Below are 12,900 nucleotides of genomic sequence, written 5' to 3'. Positions count from 1 at the left end.
CAAAGTCCCTTTTACTTCGGCCTAAGGGAGATAATTGCTATTAAAATGGGATTATGGGCTGAATGTGATCCCTCCCCATTCTCAGGTTGCAATGCCAAACTCCAGTGTGATTGTACTTATACACAAGACTTTTGTGACTGTATTAATGCTACATGAGGTCATACAGTCAGAGCCCTGAGCCAAGAGGAGTAGTGTACTTATAAGAAGAGACGCCAAGAGTTTACCTGCTGTCTCCTGTGCCTTAGGTGGGGACAGCAAGAAACCCGCCACCTACAGGCCAGGTAGAGACGTGCAGCTGGCTTTCATCTTGAACTTTGAGGATTTTACCCCTGAAGTCACAATCTGTGGCATTTTGTTGGAGCAGCCTGAGCTGAGACACGTGCTTGGCCTTCCAGGGTTCTGTGCACAGATGTGTTTATGTCCGTGTAACATGGAACCTTTCTTAGGCAGCATATCATAGTCCAGAGAGGAGTGTTGGAATCCGACAGCCCTAGGTTCGAGTCTCAGTGCACCATTCTAGGAGCATCTTGGGGTGGAGCTCGCCTGCTTTGTCTCTTACTTTATAAATGGGATGACAAGAGAGGACATCTATCTCCTGGGACTGCCATAAGGTTTGGTTAGAAAGGGGCTGGAGATTTAGCTCAGTGGCATAAGCGCCTGCCTTGCAAGCAGGCAGTCGTGAGTTTGGTACCAGGGATACCCCGACTACCTGCTTGCAAGGCAGTCACTTATGCCGCTGAGCTAAATCTCCAGCTCCCCCCACCCAGTGCACCTTTAAATGCATGAGTCTCTAAGACACACCGAGACTGTGTGAATGAGAGTAGTGTGGTCTTGTGTTGCTACCATGAGGAGTATGTGCAATGACACCGTATCAGTGCTCAGAACAGCTGCTGCCTCCAAGGGTTAAAGGCACGCATTCAGGAAAACATCTAGAAGCATGCTAGCTTCGTATCAAAATGCCTTTTACTGATTGTCATCCACAGATCGAACAGCAGCAGCAAGTCAAAAGCGGAGACCCCTAAAACACCCAGCAGCCCCCTGACTCCCACCTTTGCCCCCTCGGTCTGCCTCCTGGCTCCCTGCTATCTCACAGGGGACTCTGTCCGGGACAAGTGTGTGGAGATGCTGGCAGCAGCTCTGAAGGCAGAAGGTGAGAGGTCCTGGGCCAGGGATGGAGCAGGGAAAGGGTTCCTGAGGACTGATGAGATGCCCTTTGCCCGGTACCCACTCCTGGGATCAGCACAGGATTTCTGTCCCCAGTGCAAGCTGACAGTCCTAGCAAAGTCACGTCTGGCTGATGTTTGAATCTGCTGATCTCTTTTAGATGATTACAAGGACTATGGAGTCAACTGTGACAAGATGGCATCAGAAATTGAAGATCATATCCTCAGGCTGGGGGGGTATGGGTGCCTGGACGCTGCAGTGGGGGAAGAGGGGAAGAGTCCAGCTGCCTGTAGTGTTAGGTGTTGCCCCTGTGGGCCTCCTGCCAAGCTGTTAAGATGTCCCTTGATCAGGGTTGAGAATAACCCCTCCAGGTGGGTCCCCACCTGGTCTGATTATAGATGAAGCAACTGAGGCTCAGGAAGGTGAAGACCCTGCCAAAGCTCAGGTAGCTAATAATAATTGCACTGTTGGGATTTGAACCCAGAAAGCCTGGCTTCCAAACCTGAGAGCTCAGTCACTGTGCCACAGTGCCTCAGTGGGTCAAGTCATTGCCTCGTAGGTCCCAGTAGATGGAGGCCACAGCATGTCCCATGCTTAGCCTTCCCCCTCCCTTCATTTGATGATCACAGCCCCCACTTTTGACTTCTGGCCAGGTCCCAGACACTGTGCCCAGCCTTTAACATTTCCTACCTCTGTTAATATTTCCAACGATCTCTCCAAGGCAGTGGCTGTTGTTCCCATTTTACAGGAAAAGAAACAGACTTAGTAACCACTGAATGTCAGGGCTTGGCTGAAAGCACTGGTCTCTGAATTCCATGTACTGAATTCTGTTCTTCCGGTCTGCTCCCCACGTCCCATCTGAAAGGGGTCTTGTGTAGCCAGGGGAAGCAATGGTCACCTTGATAAAGGTCAAAGATTTTTGACTTGGAAAAGTCTCTCTCTACAGAGCATGGAATTTCTAGTACTGAAGATGAAGCTTTGCTTGTGAAAGAGGTATTGACAGGGGGAGATGGATCGCCCCAAAAGAGAGGGAGTCTGTGTGTCGCCCAGAGTGTGAATGATCCTTTGGAGGCCTCCTGGGTCTCCCGGGATGCCCTGGGGCTAATCTGTAACCATCACACTGGCTCCTCCCACCGCTGCCTAGGCCAACCCTGGTGTCCCCCAGATTTCCTCCGCCACTGTTCAGTGACTGGCCAGCAACACTGCAGCAAGTTTCCTTTCAGGGTCTCAACAGACCCCTGTCGCCATTCTGTAAGCCTGGAGACCAGGACCTCGTCTTCCTTTTCTGCAGAGCATTTCTCCCTTGAGGCAGGTCCTTTGCACCTCCAAGCCCAGTTTGAAGCAAGGTAGATGCTCAGAACCTGGTTCCTTGCCTGGCCTTTGCCCCTTGCTTACCTCCTCCCCTGGATGTCCCTCTCCCTCATCTAAAGGAGAGGAGACAGAGCTGTGGCATCTCCTTTGCTTTTGTTCATAGCCATGGGAAAATGAATGTGGGAGGCCAGATACACTGCAGTCCTTTTTGGGTCCACCCCCTGAGGTGTTAGAAATCTTGGGACTGTCCTGCCCCAGCCTCCCCTGGGGTCTTGGGAAGCAAAAGACAGAGCAGTCAGAGAGAAATTGATGAGTGTCACCAGCCCAACTGTCCCACAGCTCAACAGATCCACACTCCAAAAATCCTGAGTGGCAGAGTTTTAAGCATGCATTTTGGCTCTCAAACGCATTGTGGCATATTCTCACATTTTTATTGTACAGGAAACATTAAAAGAAGAAAGAACTCACACGCACATCGCCTTTAGCAAATCAGCTGTTTGCATTTTCCATGTTCCCCACAGCCTCTCCTTTGTGATTTTTTTCCCAGCAATGGCTTTATCTTCCTGGCTCTGCTTGGCTCAGGAGACCCCAGAAAGGCACTGTTCCCTGAGTGCCTCCCTGGTGCGGCGGTGGGAGCTCTGTCTGGCACATGGTGTTTGGACAGGAGCTCTTGGTAGCCAGGGGCACCCAGCTTCCTTCTGGTGAGTGGGAACAGCATTGCTGTTAGGGACTGGCTTTGGCCCTGCCTCTGCTAGGAATCTGCCCGGTGACCCGGAGCCAAGGCCTGAGCTTCAGCCTCCTCTTCTGGAGTCAGAACAGGCCAGCCATTCCCAAAGTGAGCTGGGAGGGATGACAATGTGTATTCTTAATGGGGAGAGAATCCATGATCAAATTCCTGATGGGGAGAAAAATGGGTAAAAACCCATGATCAAAACCATCAGGACTACCTGATCGTGAAAGCTACGCAATCTCTTTGTAGTGTTTCTTAGAGCTTTGCACGGGTGGCTCTGAATCTTTCCCTCTGACAACTGGGCTCTCAGCGACCCTTCTAGACTAGATGTCGTCTTTGTTGCTGTCATCGTCTCAACAGCCCACGAATACTGGACTTGGCTAGTGCCGGATATCACCCCCACGAGGTGACTCAGTTCACCCCATCTTTGTAACAGCCCTGAGTTTTATAAATGAGAAAACGGAGGCATCAAGAAGTCCTGTGGCTCAATTAGGGTCACACAAAGCCAGGGTATCTGTTCCCTAGATCTAATCTCTCGTTGAAGCTCTTTCTTGTCGCTGATTGTTCACTAACCCTAGGCATCCAGGGAGGCACCACAGGCCCACAAAGCTGCCTCCCACCCCCATAGAGAGGAGGATGTGGCCCTGGGTGTCCATGCTCTGTACCCACACCGGCGGCTGTGTGGCCCTTGACTCTGTCACATATCTACCAGGAGCTCAAGAGCACCGACATGAAGTACCGGAACCGTGTGCGCAGCCGTATCAGCAACCTCAAGGACCCTAGGAACCCCGGGCTCAGGCGGAATGTGCTCAGCGGGGCCATCTCCTCCGGGCTCATCGCCAAGATGACAGCAGAGGTGAGGAGCGGCTGGGGCTGTGGTGTGGTGAGGCAAGAAGCCAGCCCTGGGCTCTGCCAGGTCTGAGAGGCAGTAGCTTATGACCCAGTGGGTCAGGGGACTTCTTCAATCAAAACCATCTCTGCACATGATGGGGTTTCTGGGCCGTCAGGATGGTGAAAGTGGCTGATTGATATGAACTGCTATGCGGTGTACTCTAAAGGATGTGAATCAGTTCCATCTCCACCCTAACTGAGATAGCACTGGACTTTTAACTTGTCAAGTCTACGTGGAACCTGGTCAATGGGTGAAATGTTTATTACGCCCATTTTTCAGATGAGATCATTGAGGCCCAGAGGGACAAACTGATTTGCCCATGAGCACAGCTACTCAGTATTGAAGCCAGTAGGCAACTGTCTGGTCCCACAGCACCTGCCCTTCACTGCTTTGTTATCTGTCTCTCTGTTGTCTAGTCCTGAATCCCGGTATGTACCTAGCTCTGGGCCAGAGCCAGGATAGGCATCCAAGGTTATAAATACGTACGGCAGACTATGGGGTGGTAGGTGCTGTGTTAGAGTCATCCTAGGAATTTGCAGGAGGAATTCACAGAGTCCATAAGGAAAGAAAAGGTGAGCAAAACTCTTGAGGAAGTGTAAAATAATCAGATGCTGGGGAGCTGTGCCAGCCTGCTGAGTCTGAATTCCACTTCTGCCACTTGGCTGTGTGGTCAGTTTTTCTATGTGTAGCATGAATATGAGGAGAATACATGCTATGGTGTAAAGAGTTAAAGGAGTTAGTGTTTGTAAGGTGTTTAGAAGGTTTACAGGAAGGGGCTGGGATTTAGCTCAGTGGCATAAGCAGAGCCTTGCAAGCAGGCAGTCTTGAGTTTGATCCCTGGTGCGGATAAAAATGAAAAAGACCAAAAAAAAAGAAGGTTTACAGGAAGCAGTGGCCTGGGGCTCCTTACACTTCAGGGTGGGGCCTCTGGTTAGAACTAGTACTTGCCAGGCTCCTGTGCCCGCTGCTCAGATCAGGAAACTGCAGCTGCATACAGCTAGTGACAGATCTCAGATCTGTTTATCACAGCCCACTTTAGCGTTTAGCATAGTTTCCGATGTGACAGCCAGAGCCATCTGGAGTTTCCCTGCAGGTGCTGTGAGATTGGAGACCTGACCAAGAGAGGGGGAGCAAAAATGTGTTGGGCTCCTAGGGCCTGAGCAGGCCTCTGAATGCCTGGGAGCCCTCCGAAGCCACTGGCAAGGAGTCATGAATGTGTGACACATGCATTGTGTGTGTGTGTGCTTCTTATGTATGTCCTGTGTGAGGTGTTACCTTTGTAGATATCTTTGGGTATGTTTAGTGTTTAGTGTGTGTATGTGGTGTGTAGTTACGTATGTGAATGATATATGATTGGGATACGTGTGGGTGTATGATTTTATATGTGTTGTAATGATACAGGTGTGTGGCATATGGTGAGGGTACTGTGCTGGTGCGTGGTTAGTGTGTATCTGTGCAGTGTGTAATGGTGTATGATTAGCATATGTGTGTATGTGTGCTGCAGAGAGGTGTGTGTGCGTCATAATATGAGCAGATACATTTTTTCTAAGAAGAGGTCTCACTGCTTTTGTCAAATACCTATAGCAACACAGAGCTCTGAGTTTAGGGTAAAATGGAAAACATGGCACAGGTACCTGGGTTATCTTTCTGCTTAGTTGAAAATATCTGATCTTTTTTGCAAACAGCAACAAATGCTTAGTTACTAAATTGCGACATGGCTGTACAAGGTCGTAATCAGCTGAGCCTTCTCTAGCAGAAATGCTCCGGGTAGGTGGGTTACAAATAGCAGACACTTATTCCTCACAGATCTTAAAGAGTTCAAGATCAAGGCTTTAGCAGATTCAGTGTCCAGGGAAGCCCTGTTCCTCACAGTCAGTCACACTCTTCTGTAACCCCATCGAGTGAGAGGAGAGAAGGGTTTGGGAGGGGTCTCTTTTATAAAGGTGCCAGTTCCAGAGTCCTCAGGACCTAGTTACTTCCCAAAGACCCCACCTCTAAACACACCAACGTGGGCATTAGTCTTCAATGAATATGAATATGAAGAAGACCATCATCTTTTGCCCCTGGTAGGAAATGTGTATAAGAAATATAGGGCAGCTGGGCATGGTGGCACATGCCTATAATCTCAGCACTCAGGAGGCTGAGGCAGGAGGATTGCTGTGAGTTCAGGGCTAGCCTGGGCTACATGATAAGTTCAAAGCCAGCCTGAACCATACTGTGAGCCTGTCTCAATAGATAGATATATAGATATACATATAGATATAGATATATAAATAGATCTCACAACCTGGAGGTGGCTCACAGCTGTAACATCAACTACTCGGGAGGCTGAAAGAGGAGACCTACAAGTTCACAAAGTGAACTTTGTGAGACTTAAGCACCAGACCAACATCTCTGTCTGATGCAGTGGCACTGGTGCCTTCTTAGAAGGATGGAGCCACCCAGGGCTCCTTAGGAACAACAAACTCTTAAGCAATTAGCATAGAGCTCTATCTTAGCCACCTGGGAATAATATTTCTTACATGTATCCTGATCATATTTTGGCACTTTGATTAAGGTAGTAGAGATACAAATCTCTTTTTGCATTGGAGAGGAGAGAGAGACAAAGCTTAAAAAGTAATTAGCTAAAATTTTTAAACAAGGAGGGCTCTAACCTGAGTCCCACATGTTCCCTAAAAGCAGAAGCTCTCATTCTCATCCACGAGGGTGACAGAGCTGAGCGGCCACGTGATGCACACAGCAGTCTTCATGCTCCTACACTGCAATCCACGTCCACTCACCACACTACACGAAGTCCAACTTTTTGTTAAGCCCCTTCGTTGCAGCTGCAAATTGTAAGAAACCAACAACTACATCAGAGAGACCTGGGGCAGCTTCTTGGAATCCTGTTATTCTATTTAACAGCCCTTCAGCTGTCCCTCCCCAAACCCCCAAAGCTGAAACCACGCGGCTGTCTTGGGACCCTCATGGTCAGATCTCTCCCCATTTGCCATTGTCTCCTCTCTGCACGCTCATGCTGGCCACCATGTCTCCGAAACAGATGATTCGACGTGCTCTTCCCAGAGTGGCGGGCAGACCTTGTGTTTGTGCAGCCCGAGACCAAGCAGTGCTGGGTTGCTGCATCACACTGGGATCAGCCGGGCTTGTAAACTAAGACCCTGGAGTATTTTTATTTTCTTTAAAACACTTGCATGCATTTTTTTTAACTCATAAAAGCAACAGGATTACATCAAACCTTTGGCCACGAGGGGAAAGCATTGCCCTGCTACAGCTGTTTAACATCAGTGTGAATTTCCCAGCCCACCTCCATTACTGCTTTATCTTGTTGTAAGCATGGGAAATATACATTTTGATGCTGGGTTTAATTAAAGGCCAACAAAGTCTTGTTATACTAATTTTCTATTGGATTTACTACTCACTGACCCAGTTATGGAGTTTTTGAAAGTGAGTAGTTATCCTTTATAAAAGAATATTTACTTGGGTCAAACAGTATAAATATACGTCAATGCTGTCCTTTAACTCCATATATAGTATCATTTCAGTGGACTTTTATATGTAAAATAACTATAGCCCTTCTATTTTAGTAAGTAAACAAATTAAATTTTAAAAATTGAAAATAGAGTACCTGAATTAAACACTTGCTTAAATATCTTTAACTTTCAGGCAAAATTTTGACTTCATTCCAGGTTTGTAAACATTGTATAACTCTTAGTCAAATAATTTTATGGTAGTGGTGATCTTTTCAGCTGTATTTCTAAGCAGTCAACATTTAACTGAGGTAGACCAGATGTTTCTAAATTCAGAATCTCACAGAATCTCCTGAATGTTTAGTATCAGTAGATGGTACTTAACAAACAAAACTTAAAAAAAAAAACAAAAACCTAATGCTGCTGGAATTTTTATTAAAGAGTCTCATAACCAGGAGTGGTGGCACATGCCTGTGATCCCAGAACTCAGGAGGCTGAAGCAGGAGGATCTCTGCAAGTTTAAACAGCCTGCGCTACTTAGCTACTTAGTAAGTTCAAGACCAATCCAAACTAAGACCCGGTTGGCCAAAAAAAGTACAAACGTCTACTTCTAAGACAACAGCTCCCCCTAATGGCCAAAAGAAGGGAAAATGGCAGAAAGTGGCAGAGCCATCGTGCCCCACACAGCAGGAAGCAGCAAGGGACAGGAGCAAAACCGAAGGATTCCCAGCACAGTGTGTCCTAGCAGGCAGACGGGAGACACCTGGCACAGCATGGCACCTGCGGGTCCATTGTGGACACAGACCACTGGACTACCAGCTCTGGTGGCGCGGCAGGGCTGTGGGTCACCATGCAACGGGCTCTGGCCATGGGGGTCGCTGCTCCACACTGACCATAGTAAGGGCAGTGGCACAGCTAAGGATCATGCTGTGGCTTGGGATCCTGCAGCCCTGCTGAAGGAGGGTCCAAGAGGGGCCATGAGGCAGGATCACAAAGCTGCAGGCACACGCACCATGGCCAGCAGATGCAGCTGGATATGAGACTAAGTACAAGCAAGCGGCGTGGGTGCCTAGGGCCAGGCTCGGGAGCCCGGGAGCCCCAGGGCTGGGGCTGGCCTCCCTGCTCCAAGCCCATGGTCCACTCACCTGCACTAGCTGTGCCAGCTGCACCTCTGAAGGCTGGCAGTTGTTGCCCTGCACAGGCAGGCAGCACAGGCACTAGGTGTGGCATGGTGGGGCACTACCCAGCTGGGCAGTTGGCCAGGTTCTTGGCAGCTTTAGCTTCCCAGCCTACCACTGCTGCCACAGGAAGTGCCCGACCAGCCTGACTGCATGGTGGTGGCTCCACAGGCTGAGGGCAAGCCTTAAAGGGGATGCCTTCCACCTTCTTTGAGGCAGGCTGTGGGGGATCCCTGGCCAGCATGTCAAAAGCATGTTCCCCTGTCCAGTTCTGGGCACAGGTGGAGGCAATCACTTGGCTGGGCTTCACAGCAGATCCCAGCCAATGGGCTGCACAAGGCTGTCCCACCAAGGGCCCACCTATCCCATGCCCCCCATTGGCTCTCCTGACCTCAGCAGTTCACTGTAACCTCCTGGCTGGCCCCCTAAACTGTTACCATATGCTGGGGTACCCAGGGGTCCTTTGGACCCCTCAAAGAGCTGAATGGGACAATTGAAAAACGTAAAAGTATAACATCTATTTTTTTTTTTTGTCTTTTTCGTTTTTATCGGTACCAGGGATCGAACTCATGACTGCCTGCAAGGCAGGCGCTTATGCCGCTGAGCTAAATCCCCAGCCCCTAAAGTATATCATCTATTAAAGGTTAAAGAAAAAAGGAGATGAAAAAGAAGAGAAATGAGAAAATATGCCCTGTACACAGAGCAGGACGCTGCAAGAGGAAGACAGTGGCCATGAAGCCACCATCTTTTATATCTTCCTTCTGATGTCAGATCCGGGCTGTCCCTCCTGGGAAGCTGCTCTGCACCTGCATCCCGTCTGTGATGGACAGATCTCCGTAATGGACAGATCATGCCCAGTTCCCCTGCCAGTTTGCCATGCCCTAATGTCCTCCCTATCTCAAAATGAAACTTTAAAAAGGGCTGGGGGTGTATCTCAGTGATAGAGCACTTATCCAGCAGGTGTGAAGCCCTGGGTTTTGTTTCTGGTACAGCCTAAAAATTGAAAATGAGAAAAAAAGGTATGGACAGATACACATGGGGGATTCACGCTTTTGGAGAAAGTCTGTCTTCCATTAAACTGCTCTCCCTCAGGGCCCATCTAGGGGAAGCCTGCTGTCCTTATTTTTGGCACGCAATACTTTGATGCATTTTTTGTTTGGACTCTGCCATGAAACTCTAAGATCCTTGACTTCAATGGGTAGCAGTTCCCAGCGTGGAGCAGTTTCCCACTAAATGTTTATTGGTGGCTTTTCTTTGGTGGTAGGTATTAAACCCAGGGGAGCTCTATCTCCCCAGCCCTTTTTAGATATTTTATTTTGACACACAGCTACACTAAGTGGACCAGGCTGACCTTGAACTTGGACTCCTTCTGTTCAGGCTCTTGCCTCCCAAGTAGCTGGGACTACAGTGTACACCACCATGCCCAGCTACTGATTTGTTGAACGACTGAATGAATAGATGTTCCTAAAGACTTCATGAGTATCATAGCTGGAAATGATTCTAACCCACTTAAAATTCTTTGATCAGCCAGAAGCAGTGACTCATGCCTCTAATCCTAACTTCTTGGGGGCCTGAAGCAGGTGAATCACAAGTTCAAGGCTAGCCTGGACAATCTAACAAGACCTTGCCTCAAGATACAACAGTTTTGGGGCTGGGGATTTAGCTCAGCGGCATAAGCACCTGCCTTGCAAGCAGGTGGTCATGAGTTTGATCCCCAGTACCGATAAAAAAGAAAAAGACAAAAAAAAAAAAAAAAAGATACAACAGTTTTTGTTCTAATAGGAAAAAGGACAGCTTGGAGTTGGGTGGCCTGCAGGGTGGTGGCTCTGGAGGTAGGCAGCTCCAGTGCCCATGTGAGCCAGTGTCCCTGTCTGCATACCTGGCACCTGAGCTCCCTTTTAATGTCTCCTTCCTCGCTCACTTGATTCCCTCCTTTCCAACCCAGATAAATGAGAGGAAGGAGCAGGCACTGGGATAGATTCCCATGGAGCTCTCGCCCCTCAGCCCCAGGATGAGAGGTCTTGGCTGTCACTTGCAGACAGTGACTAGCACTTCACAAGTACTCAGCAAATATTTACTGAATCCATAGTTGGGCCCCTTTTCTAACAGCCTATTACAATATGAGGAACCAGCATCCTCTCTCACCTTCCTCAATCTTGGCCTTATTTTCTCTAGTAGTGTTCATGATCTATGTGGATTTTTTTTTTTTTGAGAGAGAGTTTTGCTATGTAATTCAGGCTGGCCTTGAAAGCACTGTCACTGTCACCCAGGCAGTGATCCTCCTGCTTCAGCCTCCTCAGTACTGGGACTACAGCCATGCCCCACCATGCCTAGCTGCATGTGGATTTTTACCTGTTACCTCCTTGTGGTGCTGGGGTTGGAACCCAGGGCCTTGTACATGCCGGACCGGTGCTCTGCCCCCGAGCCCCACTTCAGTGCCGCGGTGTGTCTTTGATGTGGCTTCCTGAACAGGCCAGAGATAGGTCTGCAGATTATGGGCGTGTGGGTAGATGTTTCTGCTCTCTAGCCTTAGCTGGCGCATAACACCCTGCTTCTGCAGTCTGGCCTCCAGGGCTGTCCTGAACCTCCTCAACTTGAACCCGCCCCAAATCCCCTCCCCCACACATGCTATTCTTGTCCTCTGACTTTTTGTGTCTGCTATTTCTGTTTTTCTGGAATGTGCCACCCTCTTGAGAACGCCTGTCTTTAAAGACTGGCTAATATGTTAGCCTCTTGGTGACCCAGCCCTACCTACCCCAAGGAGGGCCACTGTTCCCTGGGGACGCAGCTTGCCTGCGCCTAAGCACTTCCTCCCCTGTCCTGCAGGGGGCAGGAGCACAGCCATTTTGCCCGGAGCCTTAGGCTGCACCTGCTGGAGCTGAGCCTCACCCAGCTCTGGTGAGCAGGTCATGAGTATCTCTTCCAACTCTGCACACTCAGTTGTATACTTTAGTGACTTAAAACCAGCCACGGTGGGAATATATGTGCCATGTAAAGTGACAAAGCACTGCCAGTTAATTGGACATCCAAGACAGCCCATCCCTTCCCCCTCTAATTGTAAGCTAAGGGCATTTGGTAAATTGATATCCCAAATATTTTGAATGAGCAAATTGTACCTCAAATTAAAGTCCACTGCTGTTTATGAACCTCTTCTGGCCAAGGCTGACTTAGTTTTCCTCATACCCTTGCCAAGGATTAGGCTCCAGCTGGTGAATTTAGCACCCTGGCTCCTAAGCATCAGGGCAGCAGAATGACTGGGGGCACCGGTGAAAATGCAGATTCCTGGGCCTACCTTTGGCATTTCAGAGTCACTGGAATTTTTACTGGAATTAGAACCAGTTGGGTATGATTCAGGGGCAGCATACCAAAGTAGCTAGACCCTTATGCCAATTCTGTTCCTGCGGTTTATGGGAGTCAGGATAGAGACAATTAAAATGGTTAGCCAATGCCCCTGGGTACCACTGAGCTACATCCCCAGCCCTTTCTAATTCTTCACTAACTTGCCCAGACTAGGTTCAAATTCATGATCCTCCAGTCTTCCAGAGGACTGGGATTACTGATGTGCACCACACCATGTGTTTTGTTTTGTTTTAGACAGGATCTTGCTAAGTTACTAGGTTGCCCAGGCTGGGCTCAAATATGTAATCCTCCTGCCTCAGCTTCCCAAGTAGTGGGAACTACAGGCTTATGCAACTGTGCCCAGTTTCACATTCAGGAGTTTAGCCACACTCCTGCCCACATACCCATCCTTGCTGGAACTCCCTCTAGGCTGTTTTCCCTGTTAAGGGGAGTCCAGTGGCCAGGCTGGGTAGAGATGGGAAGGGTCTGGGTGATGCAGGCACTGCGGGTCTGCAGGAAGAGCCAGCGATTGGGTTCCGTGGAAAGTCCCGAGTAGGAATGCTTCATAATGCATGTCCCCAGTGAGCTCTTAGTTGTGCGAGCTCAGGAGCTTCAGGGACTCACCCGGGAGAGAGTGGCAGCAACAAGTCCTGGGCAGTCGGGCTGAGGTTCTCTTGAGAGTGAGCAGTGGGCTTGGAGAAATGACCCGGAGCGCTAATCCCCAACTGCTCTTCATTTGTTCCCAGCTGACCATGACGCAGCATGGGCAGGATGGGGTTCTGGGGACAGCTTTCAGAGTCAGGGTAGGACGAGGAGTCC

The 12,900-nt window shown here is 49.2% G+C and overlaps 1 protein-coding gene across 3 annotated transcripts in view; it reads left to right on the top strand.

Moving 5' to 3' along the window:
• Positions 1-12,900, top strand: part of Tcea3 (transcription elongation factor A3) — a 43,406-nt gene that overhangs the window by 24,848 nt on the left and 5,658 nt on the right. For all 3 annotated transcript variants that reach the window (XM_063235743.1, XM_063235742.1, XM_063235741.1), the window contains 3 exons: positions 984-1,150; positions 1,325-1,386; positions 3,912-4,061. In XM_063235743.1, coding sequence (XP_063091813.1) covers positions 984-1,150; positions 1,325-1,386; positions 3,912-4,061 — 379 coding nt within the window. The remainder of the gene's footprint in view (positions 1-983; positions 1,151-1,324; positions 1,387-3,911; positions 4,062-12,900) is intronic.

The sequence above is a fragment of the Cavia porcellus genome, unplaced genomic scaffold, assembly GCF_034190915.1.
Source record: "Cavia porcellus strain 051 isolate PalLab524CR breed Dunkin Hartley unplaced genomic scaffold, mCavPor4.1 scaffold_25, whole genome shotgun sequence".
Taxonomy (NCBI): Eukaryota; Metazoa; Chordata; class Mammalia; order Rodentia; family Caviidae; genus Cavia; species Cavia porcellus.
The sequence above is the reverse complement of the archived record's forward strand: the minus strand, read 5'-3'. Positions and strand labels throughout refer to the sequence as shown.